The 22,062-nt window shown below is 46.5% G+C and overlaps 6 protein-coding genes across 6 annotated transcripts; 2 read left to right on the top strand and 4 right to left on the bottom strand.

Annotated features, from left to right (window-relative positions):
* Positions 1-956: 956 nt before the first annotated feature.
* On the bottom strand, positions 957-4,263 carry N7498_001956 (patatin-like phospholipase family protein; the record flags this gene model as incomplete). The annotated part of the gene is made up of 4 exons (XM_058449018.1): positions 957-2,012; positions 2,170-2,584; positions 2,669-3,202; positions 3,258-4,263. 4 exons carry the CDS (start codon positions 4,261-4,263, stop codon positions 1,094-1,096), a joined length of 2,874 nt encoding a protein of 957 aa, XP_058311362.1. The 3' UTR covers positions 957-1,093.
* A 534-nt stretch (positions 4,264-4,797) lies between these two features.
* N7498_001955 (uncharacterized protein) lies at positions 4,798-5,573 on the top strand. The gene is made up of 2 exons (XM_058449017.1): positions 4,798-5,289; positions 5,339-5,573. Exons 1-2 carry the CDS (start codon positions 4,832-4,834, stop codon positions 5,544-5,546), a joined length of 666 nt encoding a protein of 221 aa, XP_058311361.1. The 5' UTR covers positions 4,798-4,831; the 3' UTR covers positions 5,547-5,573.
* Positions 5,574-6,549: 976 nt separating this feature from the next.
* Positions 6,550-7,044, bottom strand: N7498_001954 (uncharacterized protein; the record flags this gene model as incomplete). Its single annotated transcript, XM_058449016.1, has 2 exons — positions 6,550-6,946; positions 6,992-7,044. The coding sequence occupies 2 exons, from the start codon at positions 7,042-7,044 to the stop codon at positions 6,550-6,552; spliced, it is 450 nt and encodes a 149-aa protein (XP_058311360.1).
* A 2,305-nt stretch (positions 7,045-9,349) lies between these two features.
* N7498_001953 (ankyrin repeat domain-containing protein) lies at positions 9,350-10,957 on the top strand (the record flags this gene model as incomplete). Its single annotated transcript, XM_058449015.1, has 2 exons — positions 9,350-9,352; positions 9,413-10,957. 2 exons carry the CDS (start codon positions 9,350-9,352, stop codon positions 10,955-10,957), a joined length of 1,548 nt encoding a protein of 515 aa, XP_058311359.1.
* Positions 10,958-16,321: 5,364 nt separating this feature from the next.
* On the bottom strand, positions 16,322-17,974 carry N7498_001952 (uncharacterized protein; the record flags this gene model as incomplete). Its single annotated transcript, XM_058449014.1, has 1 exon — positions 16,322-17,974. One exon carries the CDS (start codon positions 17,972-17,974, stop codon positions 16,322-16,324), a length of 1,653 nt encoding a protein of 550 aa, XP_058311358.1.
* Positions 17,975-19,359: 1,385 nt separating this feature from the next.
* N7498_001951 (purine and uridine phosphorylase) lies at positions 19,360-20,322 on the bottom strand (the record flags this gene model as incomplete). The annotated part of the gene is made up of 1 exon (XM_058449013.1): positions 19,360-20,322. One exon carries the CDS (start codon positions 20,320-20,322, stop codon positions 19,360-19,362), a length of 963 nt encoding a protein of 320 aa, XP_058311357.1.
* Between the last annotated feature and the right edge of the window lie 1,740 nt (positions 20,323-22,062).

Here is a 22,062-nt window from a genome sequence, read left to right as displayed (position 1 = left end):
AACTCTTACGTGGTGAAACAACCGGCTTACCTTCACGGCGGTGCTTCGACCTTCACTGATGATCACTTTCGATGACGAGTCAACCGTTTTGCAGAGAGACCTTGGCCAATAACCAGTTCAAAGAAATCTCCGCACTGACGTACGAGCCCAGAGGAATGGGTCCTGCTCCACAGCGGAGAGCATCGAGTTCATTCACCTCACCAGGAAGACAAGAGAAAGGTGCACGACTCCGAGGAGCTGTCGCGAATTTTGCCTGAGTTGATCGGCTTAGCGCTTAGGCTGTTGTGATGGACAAATTACAGGGTGAATTGGTTAGTAAAGGCGAGGAAATCCAAAACAATGCATTTCTTTGTTCAATCCTGCGTACAGCTCGATGACCGCTGTTGAAGCTCCTTTTATAGCGAGCGCTCGTATGGTCATGCATCGGCTCCTCTGTCACGTTGAAACCCAATCCATCCGACAGAACAGATGCAGCATCTGCATAACTGTAATGGTTATTTACCATTTCTTGAGGTCAACATGCTGCTGCTATGAGATATATCTATCGCCTTTGGTAAAACTGACTCCAAAGATATAACGTTTATCCAAGCCAATTTCTACGACCCCAATGTATCTACTACTTGGTTGTGGCTTAATCTCCACCAGTCGTGAATTCAAGGCTTGATCTGTCCTTCAACATGCACTACGAGAAAATGGCAGCGAAATATGAGCTATTACAGGCCATTGATGATATTCTTAGCTCCGCATTAACTCCACATCAACAAATCTAGGGGTCTATTTGATTAAAGAAAGAACCGGCTTGCGCTCAAGACATAGAGACAATTCGAGCTAACAAGTGTAACCGAAAACCGCTATGTTGTAAAAAGATATCTCAATAACTGTGAGTTGTTGCAACCACTGGAAAGTTGATTATGGGGGCGGTGGCTCAAGGAAAGATTTAGTAGGACCAGCCCTCTCATAGTTTGGACAAGCATCAAATGCATGCGATTAGAAGCTCTGATAAGCACGACCCAGAAGCCTTTGAAGTATTTAAATTGGTGCTTATTAGCTTTCAGACAAACCTTTAATCAACTTCGTAATGAGAATCAAGTGGTCACAAACGTCGTTTTTTTTGTTGCAGAGCTGGCTCCATGAAATGAACACGTCTTTTTGTTCCCCGAGAGCAATAACAAAACCTTTTCGGAGGCCAGCAACGCTCCAAGTAATCTGATCGGCCGAAATGAGCGAAAGCCTGTTGGGCTTGAAGGAATCCGTACATTGATTTCGGAAACCCCCCAATTTTATGGTAAAATTGGTCATTGGCAATTCCAAGGCTAATTTCCTCTTCAAGGCTGTTTACAGAAAATGATATTGCTTTGCGATAATACCCACATATGTGACAGCCGTCGTTATCTTGTAAAGAGCCAAGCCGATAGCCACGACTTGTCTGGAAATGCCCATTCGGAATTTCGATTAAAACACGATTCAGTATATCGCTGGCCCTTGGTCTGGAACAGAAGATTGATCCTTGGCATAAGAATGACCTGTGAGTCTGGGTTGGAGTTTCATCTAGCTCAAAGAAAAAAAAGCCAGTCACCAGAACTGCTCTCACTAAATCATCAGGTATGGAGAAATTCAGTTTGGACATGTCGTCTAGCTTTCCCAAATCGTCTAATTGGGGTAGAACTTCAGACATGACATGATTGACCCGAAAAATATCGGACTTGATATGATTTGGAACATAATTCAATGCCTCACGAAAACCCTGTTCTCCGTCCATGCATGGAGAGGATAAGGTTGCGCGAATCATGCGAGGAAGTGCGCTGTCGCGCCAGGAGCTTCGAGAAGTTTGACCCGGTTCGGGAATGTGTACAGAACAGCCAGTGCCAACTGATATAAGCATGTCATGCTTACCGGATGATGGCCAGATGATCTCTGACTCCTTCAAGGCAATTGCCAGAGGATTGTTGGCCCGCACACCACCGTCCTGAAAAACCCCGAAACCTGGAAGAGGTTTGGTTTGAAAGAAGCTTCTTCATTAGCTTTATATATAGGAACTTTGGGGACAACTTACAATGGAGCAGCAACACTGCATTGTGCCCTTTAGAGAAGAAATAAGAGTTAGCTTTAACTGTCCTTGCGCACCTTCAACGCGCAACCGTAAAATACACTACTAGACCCAATACTCACACTTCCCATAAAAATGGATTTTGGTCCTCGTTTTGTGGAATCAAGAACTGATAAGCTGCGTTTGGGCCGCGATGACCTATGCCGCGGTAATTTGCGAAGACACAGGCTTTGCCATCCGAAGAGCGACTTGTTATGATGGCTACTCGACAACCAGCGGAATTGGTGGTCGCAACATCAAAGATTCGACGCTGGTGGCCCAGTATCGTCTTGAGGTTATGTTCCAAGATAGTCGAATTGTACTGACAGTCTCTCAACACTGAAACCACGCAATAAAATAGTTCGAAGCAGCGAAGCATTGCAGGCTTTCCTCTCCATGTTGAAGATTGAAAAATCTTCTGAGCAAAGGCGGGAAACTTAGTGCAACCATCTTCCGCGGATGTTTCGTTGAAAACCATATCCATCTCTGAAAGTGCGCCTTCTCCCAGAGAGATATATTATTAGGGGCCGACTCAACTAATTTAGAAAGATTGTGGGGAAAAAATGCAAAATATGCACTCACCGACACTTGTTCCGGTACATAGGTCGGGAATATCTCTTATCTGTATGGGCCCAAGTCGTCTTTCTAGAGCTCGTAAAAGGCCTAACTGAACGATACCACGAACTCCCCCACCATCTAAACTAAGAATGACAGGTCCTTTTGTGGGTGGTAGTTGTCGAATTGTGAGCTGAAAGCATGTTCCGCAGATAGGGCAGAGGGTGAGGTCCGTATGGTACTCAGCGCTGGAACTTGCCGTGCCGAATAATACAACGCAAGCATCGCATATCGAATGTCCACAAGGCATCATGTGCTCGGGGGGTCGACAAATGCAAGAAAGACATGTTGTTATTGAGCGCAAACCGCCCCACTGACGATAAAAATGCGCCATCGACTCGCGCCGTACCTCCAAGGACGGCTTTTTTGGTTTCAAGAAAGCGAAGGCCTTGACAAAATGAGCTAGGACATTTTCCCAGCTGAGCTCAGAACAGGTATTAATTAATGCTTGCTCGATTAGACCCCGATAAAGCGTATGGAAAACTACCTCTGGATCGAACACTGTCCTCATTAGGTTCCAGAACGACAGAATAAAACAAAAATGAAAACTCCTTACAGTGCATCTTGGGAGGGTAAGCGTTCATGAGAAGGGCTGAAGCAAGAAACATGCAGATATCATGCTCTTGAAAACATGGTTCGACCATGTTTTTTAAAAAGTCCATGTAGCAAGTTACCATCCCTGAAGTTTCCGGATAATTTGCTCGCGCCGCAAGAAGGCAATCCAGACCTGAAGAAGTTGTTGGCAACTCAACTAGTAGTTGGAGACTTCGGTACCAGAGCTCTCTCAGATGCACTGCGGAGAAAGAAAGGTGCGTTCTTTTTTGTTCGCTCAGCACTTTTTGGGTTTCATTTAAAATCAACTTTCGTAAGGGTTCGAATGCTACCGACGGAGTCATCTGTTCCCGTTCGCTGAGGTCCAAGATAGTCCAATTCAGCGGTAAGATATTTGTATTAGCCATTTTCGTAGCTGTTTTGTTAAGGCTTTTGATCGAGAGGTTTGCATTGGCTGTAAGCACAATGACCACACGCATGGTGTCTGGAACCATTTGTCCGCCCACTGCTATTCTTTCTCTTGGATCTTGAAGGAGGACTTTCAGGTTTTCGATCTCAGCAGCTGAATCCACAAATGCACAGAAAACTTGAGTCCATGGAAATATGAGCTTCCTGATCACTTTGTGTTGAAGATCTTCAAATCTAGGGGACAATTTGTTATTGATAGACCACCGTCGAGACTTGTTAAATGATCGTTTGAGAATTTCTGTATCCCCAAGCCCTGTACGGCTACTCAGGTTACTTTCAGCAAATATTATAGGGTTTTCGGTACGGGCAGTTGTTGTGCTAAGATGAAGCCGGACTAGTCCGGCTGGTCCTTTGCGCGTCACATTGTTCCGAGGAAACAGTGCGCGGAGGGCTTTAATGCGATTACCATTGCCAGCAAAATAGATGAAAGAGGGGAATTGGGACTCCGGGTGGTTCATATCCTGAACTACCTCTTCCAATCTGCCGGTGTCTACCAAAGACCATCCGGTGGCGTCCGAGACGAGATCAAGCCAAGCCGCCATTGAGAATCACGTCAATGGGGGTATTTAGATAATAAGTGAGCCATTTATATAGCTCATAGTTGCGCAAGTCAAATTTTTCCTATATATGTAATGCCCCATCATTTTACTGGTGCCCTCACTCCCTTGTCTTTTAGGTTTCTGGAATGTTGCAATGGTGAGCGTAAGCAATATGCTCGATATTCAGAAAAGAAAATAAACTGCAATTATGTAATTCGAACGCTCAGCCTCACTTCCGTGCGGTCTAGTTTGAAGTTAATTATATTTTTAGAAGGACTCGGAGGTAAAACCAGTGCTTTGCTGCATGGGGCTTTTTTCTGAGACAATCTTTACAAAGCTACCGTCGAGCTCTAAACGGTGAACATAATTGTGTCGGCTTTGCTTATTCCGGGAGGTCACTGAAGGTTAAGGTAAACGGTTATACAGGCTACTTGTATCATTGAACTGGGATAAGCTTAAAGCTAGCTGGTCCTAGTGGTTTATATTGGAAGGCTGCTATTAAACCCAACCTATCCCAGCCTAGCCCAGCCTACGTGGCTCAAAATCCCAATTGCGTTGAAATTATCTATATATGTTTGTTCCCATGCCTGGGCGGGTAAATCGGAAGCTTGACGTTCTTGAGAAAATGCTTGAGCATTTTCAATCAAATTCATTCAAAAATGATAAATCCATACATCAAGTGGGCACCTCCAACAGCCATTCAAATGACTCACGATATGTGGAAATGCTTAAGGAGGAAGCCCAAATGGATCTCAGGTACAATATTACAGCTAGCACAGCTAACTGGGCTCTTCTTGCGGGTTACCTGGTTGTACCTGGAACTTTCACCTCATTGCAAGATTCAAACAAAGTCCAAGATGCGTTGCAAGCAAACAAGACGGGGCGAGCTATCTTGAAGACAATCCAAAACCCCCCACTACTCGTCATCGCCTGCTTATTCTTCGCTGGCGGAACAACAGCGTTGTTTTGTTTGTTTCGATCCCGAAAAATCAGGAACAATTATCCTTGGTTGATCAACAAGATTTTCATGTAAGTCTGTCTATAGTAAAGTTTTCGACCGTGCTTATATGTGATTCAGACCTGCCTCCTTGAATGCGGCTGCTGGATTGCTCACCCCATTTGTCAATATCTACACATCCCGCTCGGGCAACTGGTCGTTGATGGCCATTGTCACAACTATCGTGACAGGTCTCAGTTTGCTTGTATTCTCTTCTTTGCTGTGTTTCTACAAGATGTTCAAATTGAACAAAATAATTCGACAGGACGAGGCTGGATCAGAGAATTAGATATTTGTCTTCTATCATTCTTAAATCATTCATTTGCAAAAGTGAGGATATGATAGTCTATGTGCAATAGTGGATTTTGTCATTATCTATAGGCAGATGGTAACCGCACACCCCTTCCATTTTTTGGCACACACTCCAACCCACTTCTTTCCTAATTAAGGAAACTTCATGCCTTAATGCCCTCGCTTAAAAATAACTACTATATCTTACTTCAGCGAGGTGAAGTCGGAATATGAAGGAAAACTCCACGGGAATTGGCTGCAGAAAAGGTAAAGTTGGGCCGAAGAAGATGCAGAAACGCAGAAAACGATGCGTAAAAACCAGGAGTTGGCGGGTCGATTTGTAGAGGATTTAGCTGTGCTTTGATTAGGGCTTTCATACCTTTGCCCGTGGGAAACTTACCGGGCGTTATGATGATGATGATGATGATGATGTCATTTGCCCGATGTAGCTCGCTCTACTATGTGTTGCTTTGCGGGAGTGTTGTCAGGCCTGCCGACAGTTGGATTCTAAACTACAACCCACTAGGCTGGGTACGAATTCGCATTTTAGTCTAGTTAGGAAATCAACTCAGACAAAGTGGTCGCCAGCCCACTGGGCGACTCGATGGGTCGCCTCAAACGTAAGAAGAAGCAAACTAGAAAAGTGTCGGATTGAGTGGTTCCCGGAATAACTGGTCATTCAATGGAAAATGGCAAAAGGTCTGCATTATTTACTACCCCTTCGTACACAATTTATGGACGAACATGAATAGCCGTAATAAGAATGAAAGTCCTTCTCTCCGGTCATTTTTACCGACAGAAAGCCAAAATGAACGTCTTTTACCCCTGGTCCCACCCGCGACCAAGGATCCCGCCTCGCCGTGTGCACACATCATTCCCACGCGCTCTTCTCTCCAACCGTCCTGTCTGTCGGCTGCCGCTCGCACGCTCGCTTGGATCAAGGGACCTGATACTGTACCCCTAATGGGCGCCATCCTTCTTCCGTCACATATCCTCAGGGTTCATTCTTTTTCATCCCCTTCCTCTACGCCTAAAGCCGTTGAGTCGACTTGCTGAAACTGGCCTAGAGGACCGGTCTTGACCATGAATTCGGCCACAGTTGTGCGAGCCTCTAGCTGTGTCAAGAGCTCGTCTCGACGGAGAGCGATTTCCTGGTCGGAGGGAGCGCTCCTAATCCCGTCGTGCTCATCCTGGTGCAGCGGGCACTCGAGCAGGGCGTGAATCACGGTTTGTTTGCCGAGATCGCAGTCACAGCGAGCTGACTCTTGTCGGTTGATACAGAGGTAGGCATTGAGCCCGCTTCTCTCGATCCGGAGCTGCATCAGAATCGACGCTGTTGCCTTACGCAGACCGGACCAGTATTCAAGCGTCTTTTTTGTCGGCACTTCGATCAAGCGTCTTGTCGGTCAACTAATTCTCTCCTTTGCCCTCGTCCATTCCCACTCGATCTTTGCCTCGTTGCGAATTTGTCGTATTGTTGCGGCCGCGGGACGCATATGTCTATTGTGAGGGTTCTTCGGTCCGTCCGGTTCCCGGGCGGCTTCTTTTGCGTGTTGATCCACGATCTTATTGCCGATCACCCCTTTGGTGCGCAGGGATCCATCGGAGCTTTGTGCGAATGCATTTGTCCCCAAGCCGTTGGATCAGGTCGAGGCAGCCTGCCAGATAGACTTGTCCCGACGGCATTCTTGGCCGACTGAGGGCTCTCAGCGCTGCTTGGCTGCCAGCAAAAATCACGACTCCGTTTTTCGCTTGCTCAGTCCATGGCAATGTGCTTTCCAGGACCATTGTGAGTGCCATCTCAATGGCTCGGAGTTCTGCTGCTGCATACACGGTGGACGTGCCATCGTCCCCCATCTAACTGTGGGCAAGTTGATCCTCGAGATCGACGATCGCCGCTGCCCCGATCCTTCCCTCAATCCCGCTTCCGTCGGTGTAGAGAATTTATGGCCTTTCTCTTGAGTCCTTCATTAGGATCTGATTATGGCGTTCTACAGCAATCTCTCTGTCCTTGATGCTCACGTCAGGCGGCGCTTGCCATGGTGCCTGGACGAATGCCTTTCGACTCTCTCGGTGCCTCACCAAAGTCCCCGAGGGAGCCGTAAGTCATCCGCCCATCTTCCAAGCGTGCGCCTCCATCGGTGTCCGTCCCGCACAGTCTCTCTCGTCATTTGGCTCACATCGTAGCATCGTTGATGGAACAGCAAATACTATATAAAATGACACTCTTCCGATCGAACATCCTCGTACAGCTTTTTCAGATCACCATCTTTAAAAGTTTGAATATTTTTCAAAACGGGTATAAGAGTGGTATGGCTGAATAAGAACCTCGTTCGATGATTAATATCGCAGAACCGCAAGTAACGGCGAAGGGTATAATTCACTGCGATTAAATCCAAGATGTCCGATGGTAAAGCATCAAAAGAAACCATCCTAATCCTCGTATGACTGATGTTATATATGGTATGTCGCAACAAATGAGCAAGGCCGGCAAATTTGATCACGATTGAGGGTGGTGAGTTGCCGTTCAGGGAACCAAGGTAAAAAAGAACGATGTCTTGAGGGCGGAAAACGTTATACACGTATATAATACATCCAATGACATGGTGTGTTGGAGCACCTGAATAGTCCTGCACTTCATCTCTCTGTTTGACCGTGTCTCTGACACGGGGCGCCCCCCTTTTTATTCAACATGGTGGTATGTTAATGGCCCTCAGATGTTTGGTTTGTTTGCAGGGATTGGATCCTTAGGATCCGACTGTTGACCAATCTGGTCAGCCTGCCGTTCCCGGTGCTATCACTTGCAGAGGATGTCTTTGGCAATCTCGCAGAGCGTGGAATACAGTATTGCAAACCCAAATGGGATCCTAAAAAGGTCGATCATCTTTTGATGGCCTTTGTGGATGTCCTTGATTTTGACCGAATTCTTGCACCTTGTTCCGTTTCCTGTGGTCACAACAAATGATGCGTTGACCAAGTAGCCCAATTTTCATTTCAGAAGCCAGTAATGGGTTCCAGTGGTAGAAAGAAGGTATTGAAGCTATGTGCGTGGGGAGAGGGTGGGGAGAATGAAGTATGTCGGGTGAATTTGTTCAGGCATATCATGACCGGACTCTGCAGCGCGTCTTCCTTAGCTTTATAGACCCTCCTGCAGTAGTCTTACAGACCGACCCTAAATTCAACTGATGGTAGGTCGCATTTGAGCCATATCTTCAATCATAGATCAGATGGTATTATGATCTGGCTCCTGTAGATCATGCCAAATGAAGATTCCTGCTGAATAATCTAGTTCAACAAAGTAGATCCAGAGCATAGCTCGGGACCTGGGATGTGCATTTCAGTGATTCCTGTGACCACAATGGGACCATCTTGGGTTAGATGCACGACTCTGTCCAGACATTGGACCATTCTAGCACATATTTGTCGGTTTCGTAGACAGCTGGGGCAATGTACATTGGAACGTTGCTGACAAAGAAAAGCTACATCTCGTGATAATTGATGGCACTCATCTCCTGGGAACTGCTCACGTGGTCCTAGAGGCTCGTGGGGCGCTCCCGGGACTGAAACCGCTCTCGGGATCCTTCGTAGTGATCCTGGCACTTCACATGTCGGTTCCAGGCGCTACGTTGTTACCTTCCAGGGTACGTGGGCTGCATTGTCAATAATGGGTGACTTGTAGCACCGGTGAGCACAACTAGTCGGTCTTGAAGAACTTCTTATAAAGCCCTGCTTCTCATCATATAATGAACCTATGCAGTGCCAGCAGATATTTTCTACTACCTCATTTCAGCTGTTCCCAAAATGGTCGGTCAACTATCCTGTTCTCTAACTATGAACCATTACACAAGCTAAAGTACACAACAGTCTTGTCTTCAAGATCTGCCCACCGAATTGTGGCTGGAGATCGCAGCAAATTTGGGCGGCCAAGCGCTATTTGCCTTCGCCCAATCTTGCCAAGACCTATACTACACCCTGCAGCCGACCGTTTTGAAGTTCAATATTAAATACCAAAACAGCCTTCTACTGCATTTGGCGGCGAAAACCAACAACATTCCTCTTGCAAAAGCTTTGCTTCACTACGACGCCAGCGTCAATGCCTTTTTCCAGAGAAAGACACCAATCATGAGGGCATTGGAACACTCTTCTACCGATGTGCTTAAACTTTTGTTGCAAGCGCCCGGGGTAGACATCAACATCCAGAACCGAGCTCAGGAGAGCGCTTTATGGTATGCCATTAAGTATGGCACATGTCGGGCTCTCCTGGAGATGGCAGTTGCCTGTCCGAGCCTCGAGGTGAACCTGAAACACAGGCGAGGTCGAACGGCGCTCCACCGAGCGGTATGGGCAGGCAGGATTGGACTCGTGCAGGTGTTGCTTTCTCAGGACAGCGATCCCAATGCCAAAGATGACCACGGCCACTCTTCATGGGACTGGGCGTGCGAAAACAAGAGGCCTTCCATGAAGAGCATGTTCTCGAAGACGCCGGGCTCTGGATACCCATTCGATATCGACCTGATGTATCATGATGAGCTACCCCTTCATCAAGCTGTGGCCCACGGTTCAATGGATGCTATACGGCTGCTACTGAAACAAAAACACGTGAGACTAGAAGCTCACGATCGGGACGGCAACACGCCGCTCCATCTCGCGGTTCGTAGTGGAAGCCGAGAAGTGATTGATTTGCTGCTATGCCACCCAGGTGTTAGCGTTAATTGCAAAGACAAGAATGGAAACACGCCGCTCTGGTTGTCTACATACCTGTCATGTGACGCGGTCACCGAAAGACTTTTGGAGGAGCGGCGCGTTAAAGTCAATTTCATTGGGGGACACGGTGACTTCCAGGCACCCTCGACTTCTCTGCACCACGCCGTGCTAAAGTCAAACACAGCGGCACTGCAGCGTCTCCTGGCTGTGCCGGGGATCGAGCCCGGTTTTTGCGCTGCAGGCCAGTCGCCCTTTGCTCTCGCGTGCGCGCACGGACGCGTCGACGCGATGAAGGTGCTGCTGAACACGGGCCGCATAGATATCAACGCGGGCGGACTAGGAGATCCACCGATTTGTCAGGCAGTGGAAAGGGGCCAGCTAGAAGCTGTGCGTCTCTTGGTGCAGCAGGGCGAGCGTCTGCAGATCAACCGGGAGATCATGATGGCTCACGACACTGCGCTCTGCATAGCTGCACGGGATGGAAATTCGGAGATAGCCCGGGCTCTGCTACGCCATGACCAGATCGATCCGAATCTCGAGAACCAGTGGCCCCAAGCACCCCTGGCCTTGGCAGCACAGGGGGGGGCACCTGCTAGTCCTGGACGCGCTACTAGCGGACCCGAGACTGGCACTGTGCAGTGTAACCAGGGCGCTGGACTTTGCATCCAGCGACTCTGTTCGGAGCGTGATTCAGAGCAAGATTGATGATTTCGGCACACGCGTATCAGGGCCAGCTCAGTCATCACAGCAAAGGATCAGTGCTTTTCCTTAATGGCAAATATTAGTGAAGGCTGGATCGGGGTATCGGCCAAGTTTAGTCACTGCTAACCACAGCACCAGAAGACCGAGGAAGAACGACAGACATGTCGCAGTGGCAAATCATATATTCATCACAAATATCGCTGATTCCAAGGACAACCTTAAAATCAAACGTACTCTTGATAGTTGCGTTTTTCTTTGTGTCTATGTTTATGGTGAATCAGCGGATGAAGCATCAGCGGTCAGCTCAACCTGGTTTGTTGAAAATCAGTTTCACCTATTTGTTCTCTCGGTTTCCAATAAGAGCTCTATTTCGAGGCCCGCTAGTTCAATTATGCTCAGTATACCGCCAATTTTTGCTCTTGGCATCTTGACTCGGCGCTTCTTTTGAGGCTAGACTAAATGAAGTGTTTGAGGGTGCGGTGTCTGGCCAAGACTTTTAAAGAATCAAAGTGAACAAAGCTGGTGAATTTGAGTTCACTCCATGCTGTATATGCCTGAGACTTAATTAAATAATCACCGAATCAACACCCCGTACACTGCACCAAATACGTTATGTTGCAGAAGGCTGGTATTGGGCTTTATACGCTGAATTGTTGTGCTCGTATCCAGGTACTGCATTTACAGTCCTTTTCCTATCTTTTGCAGTTAAAATTACGGGAAACTTGAATTTGTTGTATGCCGATGACCCATTCGCCTAGTTCAGAGGCCAGAGATCAGACTCGCATCAACCCTCGCGCAATATGCAATAATAGTCGGTCCTAGAAAATCGTATCTGGCTTCATTATCATCGACGTCTGATCTTTTGTCATTGCCTGCAATCACTGTAAGTCAAATAAGCCTCTTGAAATAAAAGGAGAGGTGCGTACCTCGCTCGTTTTGGTAAGGTCACGACTAAGAAGTTCCCCGAGAATTTGGATTAGAGATATTCTGCAAGCACTGCGCTAAGAAATCCCAAAGCTGTCTTCGGCGATCTGGTGTAAATAAAACCGGATTTCTCGCAGGCTGCAACACCTGCTCATAATCTGCTGGAGTTTTGTGGTTGGTAGACTGCGAGTGCTTGACCTTGTCATATCAGTCCGGAATCTCGAAAATTGCTTTCGGAGAATATCCTACCACGTGACCCTGAGATGGCGTGGGAATGGTCGGGTGAGAATAATAGGTATAGACCCGACCATTAGGCATTTCCATTACTACCCAGCTTTTGATCGAATACAAGCGCCAGAAGTCATTGTGGCGGCGTAAAAGATTATTGCGGCGTTTGCGAAGTTGCTCTTGTTTCACACGACTCTCGTTAGGTGCCATTTCAACTTCTTTCTGGGATGTAAGGGACGCAAGAATAGCATACTATTATGAGAAAAATGAGGATCAATCCGCCTATTTATCTCCGATACAGTGATAATCGAAGTTTAAGCTCTTCTTTACTTGTGCGACCTCTGAATGAAACATGTTTAAACGCACTTTGACACACAAAGTTTACTTTGAGACTAATCACAGGTTTTAGATTTTTCATTGGTTATAATGTTCAGTGTATTCATCTTACCTAAACTATCATATGCTTGCGGACCGTTTAACTGCCTTGCTGCTTTGATATAGCTAAATAAGATGTGTTCATTCAATCTACAAATGAAAGGTACAAGCTAACCACGACAATTATTTCCTCATCCATTCTTGGCCCATGCTGGTGAGATAGAATTGAGACGATTAACCTAAGGCAAAAAAGACAAGCGAATGCATCATCTAACATGATAACGATCAATTTTTCCGAATGTTCGACTTTGTTTTTAAGGAAGCTGTTCAGAGAACACCATTTCATGATGCAATGGCTTTATCAATTATTTGTGTACAGTATCTGTTGTATGTTTTAGTTTAAGCGAAAATAACCGTTGACTTGGTTAACCGGTTACCGCTAATTGATGAATATGCAGGTCTTCAGTAACTTTGTCGGCACTTCCGCTATGTTGGTACTCCAAAACACGAGATGGCGAGAATATCTTGAGTGTTTAAACTTTCCAATAAAAGCTTTCTGTGCCTGAAGCCATAGACCCTGCCCTTGAAAAAAATTTTACTGAGGTCGCGCCTTAGTATTTTGATACAATCTCTGAATATGTTAGTGTCGACTCCGTGAATGAATACTTATATTGATATTCTCGTATTTCTTTGCTGTTATTCTCTGATGAATAGATCGTGCTGGTCTTTGGATAGGCTGATTTCAATATATCATTCCCTTATTTATAAATAGTCCAGTCCTTTGACCATTCACGACCCAGCGTCATTCTCTGCCGGCTACTACACAATGTTGGTTTTAGCTCCTAGATTTGCAAGCTCTGCAAGCTTTTCTCGTGCTACATCGGCGTCGATGTATGTAACCTGCTTTTCGAGAGTGGCTTTGGTTATGTTGACATCTTGTTAGAAACCTTGGACCAGAGATACAGTCTTATACATTATCCTCACAAATAAGCTCTCATAACCATACAACCAGCACAAGAGGGTTTGTGTTGACTTTGAACGAATTTACGGCAAGCGAAGACTGGAAAACATTTGAACCCAGCCTAACGTCGCAGGTATCTTTGGGATTGCCGCTTCAATCCCTAGCGTCCGAATTTGCTACCCTAAGTACGGTCGAAGAACTTAAATTCTCTGGGAAAGATAACAAAGCAGAGCTGCAACTCACATGCGAGAATATTGCAGGATGCAATTTAATGCCTACCAAGGTCGTAGCTTCGAGTTCAAGCCTATCACGACCTATATCCCATTTGACGAGTTTATCTGAAGATGATATCCAACGCGAATTCACTGATCACGTCATCACGTTCAACACCTACACAAGGGCTGTCGAAACAGAAAGAATTCGCCAATCATCTGTAACGGGCACAAAAATAATTGAGCCTCTTACAAATCATGTTTCATTTTGGTCCGAATTACATCAGATGGATATGAATTGCTCTATATTCCCTCCACTTTCTGTTTCTGAACCGCAGACATCCTCGACGGGACCAGCATCAGCATTCACTCGGAGCCAGAAAATAACTTTAACAGAGGAATTTAAGGGGCCCGTGACACCCTATCCTCTCGCTACTGAGTCTGATCGGCCCTCTTCAGACAGATCTCTGATACAAGACCTGAATCATGATATAAGTGGGAGCAGGCTTACACGCAGTGACTTTATTAACCAAACAAAAAACATAACGAGGGCTGCTGTTGATTTATCTGTGAGCTTAGTGTCGTCACTAACTACTCAATCAATAAATGCGATTCCACAGAGCCATTTCACCACGACAGGATCTGATAAAACACCACAAACCACGACAGATCCTCCTGGACTACCACAAAAAGAGTGGACAATGCAAAGCACTCAGGCATCCAAGGTCATGTCAGCCACGAGTTGGCATTTAATATTAGGGACCGTTTCTGGTGCGAGCCTAGCCTTTGCTTGCATATTCTGCCTGCAGCGCCTCTGTTATGCAAGAGTTCGTAAAGACAAGAAAACTATCAAGCTTGGTCATATTCCACATGATAAGGTCTACGATGGGGAGTTGACTCAGCAACAAATTCCCCAAAATATTGAGATTTCCAGGTTCTCAGAAGATTCCTAGCTGTTAAGATTCTATTATTAATATTATCTACTGGATGGTCTCAAGAAATAAGTTATAGCTTAGCAAATTTAGATATAGATCACGGTTATATCCTGGCCGGGCTAGGCCCAGTTCGCCTCTACACATATCACGGTTAAACGATCATCGAGCAGGCAACCTTTGGATGTTAAGATTTTGCTCAGAGACCGTGAGATTTTTCTTATAGATCTTGCACTCTTGATAGCTTTCATCAGTATTGAGCCGAAGAAAATATCCATTCATGGCCCATTATCTGGTCCACAGAGAATATTGCAATCGTAGACCCGTCGTTGTTTTAAAAAAGCAGCAAAGACATGAAGTTTCCCCCAGTCGCTGTCTCTTCCCAGTTTTTAAGACCTCATCATTTATTCTTTGGCCAAGGACCCATGGTGTACGCAAAAAAAGCGGGTTTGAAGTCGCGTTGAACAGTATTCTCGCCAACCTACCAGATGGTTTTTAAACGGTTACATCAATAATGCTGATGTAGTTATACATATTAACAGTGTTTTGAAGTTTCTGTCGAGCAAACTAATCAACAGGCCCATTTTCAAACTGAGGGTCATGAAATGAAAAACGTTGATGGTACTCCGTTTTTGAAGCCACCTTATGAGAACGTGCAACGTATGTTTTGCCAACGCGAATTTCTCGTCTTCTCTTGCAAGAAGAACACATGAAATGTTACTTAGAGAAGATTGTACATTTAAGGACAGCAGTTCTCCGAGTATTTTCGGCGGATTCTCTTCCACGGCCAGCTTTCGACTCGATCGAGACCACTCGCAAATGAAATGCGACACTGAAATTCCGCTATATTCCAAAAACGAACACGAGCCCCAAGTATGCTTTTTGATAAACATTCCAGCAGTTTAGTCTATTAATATTTGGCTTCACTTAGATGCTGAAAGCACACCAAAATGAAGGTAATGAGCTCAAGGAACATGCTACTGATCCAGCTCCCGCCACCACGGATGATTTGTGGCCTTTTAAAAATCTGCTTAACATAAATTCTTTTGCAGAGCCGAAGGGAAATATCAAGCATTCAGATGATATCAGAAGTTCCGACCCAAAACGACAGGAAATATGCCCATCGTCTCCCAGCAGCGTGTTGGATCAATCCACATACCTGAAAAAAGAGCAAGAAATGGAATTACCAAAATACAAAGAGATGACAATATATGATCCAAGTATTCAAGCCAACATGATGCTGAATTACTGTCCGGCATCGGACCTTCCCAAGCGTCGTATAGGTCGACAGAGAGTGGCAAAATTAGGAAAGCTAGCATGTCACGGTGCTTGGAAAATAGCAAAATTATCTTTCAAAAACCATAGAAAGGCTTTAGACTTTTTTCTCGACAAGCAGGAAGACTCGTCCCATTCAATGAATGGAGAGCAAATATTTCGCGAATTAGCCAAGAGACACCCGAAGTACAGCCAAATCATCGACACATTTCCTTTGCTATTCCAGCTCCTTCCGTCTAATCTCAAGGAAAGCTGGCCTGGAGCACAAAATGAGGAAATGTTCAAAATCGGGGTTCAAGTGATTAGGTATTGGCTTACGGTGGACCCATGACACGGGCGCCAATGAAGGGCTTCTACAGTAAACTCCCGTTTTCGGCACAGCCCTCCGTGCAACAGAATCTTGGTGTGCCTGATGAAAGTGTGCCTGTTGTAAATTGCGCTAATCCTAAATAGGTAATCACTAGTTTGTTTTTGGTCCAAAGTAGTCATCCACTCTCCTCTGTTTCCTTCCATCTATCTGCAGCCGAGAAAAAAGATGACCTATCCTCTCTATATCGCGTAAATCTTTCTCAGTAATACCCTCTTGGTGCTGAGCAAATTGAAGAGCTTTATCCATATACTCAATGGCTTCAACACGCGATGGGATATCTAGTGGTGGTCCGAATATATATTCGTCCTGGTCATCATCGCTATCCTGCGTATCACCACCACCAGCGTTTTCTTCAGAAAGATCAATGATAATATCAGATAAATCAGGTTCTTCGACGTCGAGATTCTCATCTGGAGGGTCTAGAAATTCCTCTAACTCCATAACCTCTGTACCAGGAAGCCGGTCGGTTACCTGTGTGTATAAATCCCCTAGTTGAAGGTCTTCAGACTGAGATATCTCCATCCCATTAGTGCTAGGTCTAATGATCGTGCTCTTAATAAAGCACTTCTGAATGGTCTCATCTAGAACGTCACGTCTCCAGGTCTGGGTAATCCAATGTAGTGTGTAATAGAGGCTCATTCTCTGCGTAGGGTCGACCCCCCGGTCCATCATATTGATCATCCATGTCATCCATTTCTTCCGATAATGGTGCTTAAGGTTTCGGATAATACCTTGGTCTAATGGCTGGTAAATCGAGGTCGAGTTTGATGGCAAAAAAACGACTTGGATATTAGACGGTGGCGGCGCATTATCAAGCGCAGAGAGATGAGCACTAAAGTTGTCGAGTAACAGAACAACTCGTCTTTGTGTGCCAATATGCCTATAGAATGAGCGAAACCATTCTTGCATAACGTCGCTGCGCATCCATGCGTTCTTATTCCATCGCCAGACGCATCCAATTGATGGGATATTGAGTTTTCGTAGAGCACGAGGCGTCTTTGCAGTGCCTATCAACCAGAGAGGCATTCGATCCAAACCACTAGCATTTGTCGTTACTGCGAGAGTAATCCTAGACTTATCCTTTTTATATCCAGGACTACCCTTGCTTGATAGACCACCATTGGGCATTCGACGCCAGAAAAGACCCGTTTCATCCATATTGTAGATATCATTTGGCTGATATTGGTCGCAGATAGCCCGAATAGCTTCCATTTCGGTTTGTGTTGAGATCGGGACCGATGCGGATTCGCCGTAGGAGGTATGATACCGGATCGAATGGCGCTGTTTAAATCGGGAAAGCCACCTTTCAGAGAATAACGGCGGGTCGAGGTCTTTATACTGGGGTATTTTCTTCCAGTATTCGACGGCTTTCCTCTGAATCAATGGGCCCGTTATAGGAAAGCCAGCATTCTCGTGACGCTGCTGCCAGATATATAGAGCCTCATCTAGCAGAGGCCACCGAGATGCTAACGGGCGTTTGTTCTGGCCAGCAAAGCCAGTATCAAGGTGCTCGTATTTAGATGAAAGGATCTTCGAGACGGTCGCACGATTGATATGGCGATTGAATTGAGATAAAAACCACTCAGCACATGCTCTCTGAGTAGGCCTAGGGTGTGTCTCAGATGCATAGATACGTAGTGCTTTTTTCTGAGCGTCGGATATGCCTTTGTTGGGCTGTTTTGGTATAGCCAGCTTGGCTGACAGGGCGACCGAAGAGGGAGTGGAAGGGGTCGAATCCTGCATTCTAATTGGCCTATTGATATGACTAAGCAAATTTGAAGAAAATTTTGTGTGCCAGACAAAAGTGTGCCGGATGGCGTTCTTATATATGGGAAAACCAAAAAAGTGGGTCCATCCAGCAGATTTTGGTGCCTAATGAAAATATGTGCCTAACCTGGGCGTGCCGAAAACGGGAGTTTACTGTACCGCACTTCCTCAGTTGACTATCAGCGCGACTCGATTGCCCGTCTTTCAATGCAATAAAATTGGGGCCTGATTTGAAATAACCTTCACCGCTGTATTCTCCTCGATTGTTTCTAAAACTCTTGTAGCATGTGTATAGTATGACGGGTGTATTTTCTTGGTGTTCTGTGGGTCATGGCCCAGAATTATATATATGGTGCGGGTTTTCCACACAGCCTCAGGTTAACATTTTTTACATGACCTGTTCTTTTTAGGCACTTATCCCTCTACTTTTATACGTCGAATCCGTCGAGTCTATAGCTCAAAGCGATAGAAGCCAAAGAAATGAAAATCGCTAAAACTCAGGTACGTTGATGTTGGTATTATCAACTAGGTATTTTGTACATCGTTACGTGGATAGTATGTGCGTTTGAAAAGCAAAAGTCAATTGATTCGTGTAGATAGATGTTGATTCTAAGTCAGGTCCACGCCCAAGATACCCTTAATCCCATGCACGGACACTTGGCGGACAGAACACCGGACTTTCGGTTACATTTTTCAGTCATATTTAGGCGTGACCGGGCATATGGGGTTTTGTCTACAGTCATTCTCGAAATCGGCTTGACCGATATACACTGGATAACTCTTTTCTGGACCCACCGCCAAGGCCTTAGAGCAGATCTTTTATTGAGCGGGCCGCGTTAATTTGAGGGGCGCAGTAAAATTTGCTTTTGTATAGTATGTTATGTAGTACCTAGCTACGTAATTTTACATGATACATACGAAAGGTCCGTGGAATTTCATGGAAAAAGTGGAATTTCATGGAAAAAGTATAGTGGATCTGCAAATCATATGGAGAGGATGGCCTGGCACTGAGCTTCTGGACGATCTGTTAGGTGGCTAGTGGCTTTAACTTTCCTTCCCAGGCTGCACGTGTCGACTTTTCGCGTACATCCGGGAGACTTTGCACATTATTTTGAACACAACGAGCGGGAAGAGCTGTGTTCAGTTCTGCAGCTATCTCAATTTCTTCCAATCAATATCAGTATTCTCGCGTTGTATGCACCGTATCTACGAATATGGATCTCAGGGTTGCCCGCCAATTTGTTTCTTGACATCAGCAGTTGAAAAACAGCACCAGGCAGGACAGTGTGAGAGCTACTGAATTGAGATCATCCTTGAAAGTGGCAAGTAGCAGTATTCATCTTCTTCTTCCCAGTTAGCGCCTACATCTGCGCTGCCTGGTCCATCTTTCCTTGGTCCCGATATAGATTCCCGAGATTTCCGGCAGTGCGGAGGGTCAACATATGGTCCGCTCCGAGCGCTTTCTCGAACCCAGCTAGTGCCCGCTTGTACATCTGTTCTGCCTGGTCCAGCTCTCCTTGGGCTCGATATAGAACACCGAGATTGTTGACAATGCTGAGCGTCGACATATGGTCTGCTCCGAGTACTTTCTCGAACCCAGCTAGCGCCTGCTCGTACATCTGCGCTGCCTGGTCCAGCTTTCCTTGGTCCCGATATAGATGCCCTAGATTGTTGACAATGCGGAGGGTCGACATATGGTCCGCTCCGAGCACTTTCTCGAACCCAGCTAGCGTCCGCTGGTGCATCGGCTCTGCCTGGGTTAGCTTCCCTTGGTCTTGATATAGTACCCCGAGATTATTGATAGTGTCGAGGGTCAACGTGTGATCCGCTCCGAGCACTTTCTCGAACCCAACTAGCGCCTGTTCGTACATCCGCGCTGCCTGGTCCATCTTTCCTTGGTCCCGATATAGATTCCCGAGATTGTTGACAATGCTGAGCGTCGACATATGGTCCGCTCCAAGCACTTTCTCGAACCCAGCTAGCGCTTGTTCGTACATCTGCTCTGCCTGGTCAAGCTTTCCTTGGGCTCGATATAGAGCCCCGAGATTGTTGACAATGCTGAGCGTCGACATATGTTCCGCTCCAAGCACTTTCTCGAACCCAGCTAGCGCTTGTTCGTACATCTGCTCTGCCTGGTCAAGCTTTCCTTGGGCTCGATATAGAGCCCCGAGATTGTTGACAATGCTGAGCGTCGACATATGTTCCGCTCCAAGCACTTTCTCGAACCCAGCTAGCGCTTGTTCGTACATCTGCTCTGCCTGGTCAAGCTTTCCTTGGGCTCGATATAGAGCCCCGAGATTGTTGACAATGCGGAGGGTCGACATATGGTCCGCTCCGAGCACTCTCTCGAACCCAGCTAGCACCCGCTGATACATCTGCTCTGCAGGAAGTAGCAGTACTTAGTGTCGAAGTAGAGATGCAATCAGTGAAGCTTGGCCTAGTCGACGAGGTGCAATAATATGTATGACGTCACTCTGACATGCTCGCTGTTGTAGTAGACCGTGTCGCATGAGCAGCCAAAGGAGAGTAAGAGAGCTTTGCCAAATCATTCACGTTATCATCAATTATAGACGCAGAAATGCAGTCAAAAGCATACCAGTAATGCTTTGCGTCAATATCCTTGTTGAGTGCTGCCAGTTGCCATCACTCCAATGATTTCGACATCATCTGTGATCACTTCGCAAAGCCACTTGGGATGACTATCGGTAAGTCCGGCATGAAAAAGCTTCTACCAAATCTCTGATTATCGAATTAGGCCAGTAACTTGAGTATTTTCGCTGCGACTGGATCTTCCTTTTCTAGGCGAGACTATGACAGACCCCAAGTTGCGTAACGCCGTCAGGGGCCATTGAGGGTGTCGTTCGCCTGGAAGCAATCGACAACTGGCCAGGACGGTCGTTTGCCGATGATATCGCTCGTTGAAATTCTCCGAGACAAAGAGACATCCACAGGAGTGATGACAAGCCCCCGCTGGATAGGAAGAGGAGACTCTCTCCTGGCAGATCATCAATTATTTAGCGCCAGATGGCCTTTCCCACATGATTTGCAGAGATCCCCCCAAAAGTTTCCATGGAACTCCATGAGCTTTCTTTTCATACGCGAAATGTAATATTACGTCCGGTATGACTGTAACATACACAGCGCCTCATATTGCGCCCCTCAGTTTAATGCGGCTCGCTTAATAAATGGTCTGCGCTAAGGCCTTGGCGGCGGGGCCAGGAAAGAGTTTCTCAGTGTATGTTGGTCAAGGCGATTTTGGGAATCACTGTATAAGATTTGGGCCCACGAAGTCGGATTTCTCAGCCTGTACGAGGCGTGGGCTACGAACCTGGAGTTTCTGTTACTCCAGAGCCAATGAGAGACGCAATGACGACCAGAGGAAACGAGTCCGCGATGTTGCGGCCTGCCTCCACCGCAATTCTAGCGACCTCGAGGCCCCTTTGGCACACAGGAACGATTTAAAAACCATCCGACGATAACGGTTACAGCCTCTCATGCCGTCACCCCAAGGGGAGTTCACAGAGCCTCTCAGAGGCGCGGATCGAAGTCGAGCAGGACACCTGTGGGGTAGAATTGGATTTGTGGGATTAGGGCTAAGGTGTATCGCCATCGGCTGCTGGCTCCCTACCTCGAATCGGAGGATACTTTGGTTAGTGGATGGAAAGATTATACGCTGCAGGCTTGGGTGTATAAAGGGACCATCTGCAAGACATGGTCGGCCTAGAGAACGAGAGGATACTAGGTATCAGGAAGCAAGAAATCACGCCAACTTGTGGACTGAGGTATACTATGGCAACGATGGCTAGGAAGAAGGTTGGCGCGTCGCCATTGGCTGCCGACTAGAGATCCTTACAACACTGTCAGTATAGCCCGAGAGGACGGATGCGCATGTCGGTTCACAAGAAGCAGGAAGGTTGTTATGCCGTGACCCTAAGGGGACTTAGCAGAGCTGCAACTTGGCCTGGAGGGTGGGCTTAAGGAGCAAACGGGTATATGAGTGTGGGGGAAGGTTTTTGGCTCTGCTGGAACCCCAAAGGCTAAGATCTTGAAGGCAAGAGGATCTA

This window comes from Penicillium cinerascens, assembly GCF_028974065.1.
Source record: "Penicillium cinerascens strain IBT 15544 chromosome Unknown contig_1_segment0_segment0, whole genome shotgun sequence".
Classification (NCBI taxonomy): domain Eukaryota; kingdom Fungi; phylum Ascomycota; class Eurotiomycetes; order Eurotiales; family Aspergillaceae; genus Penicillium; species Penicillium cinerascens.
Note: the sequence above shows the minus strand (reverse complement) of the source record. Positions and strands in the feature narration are given on the sequence as shown.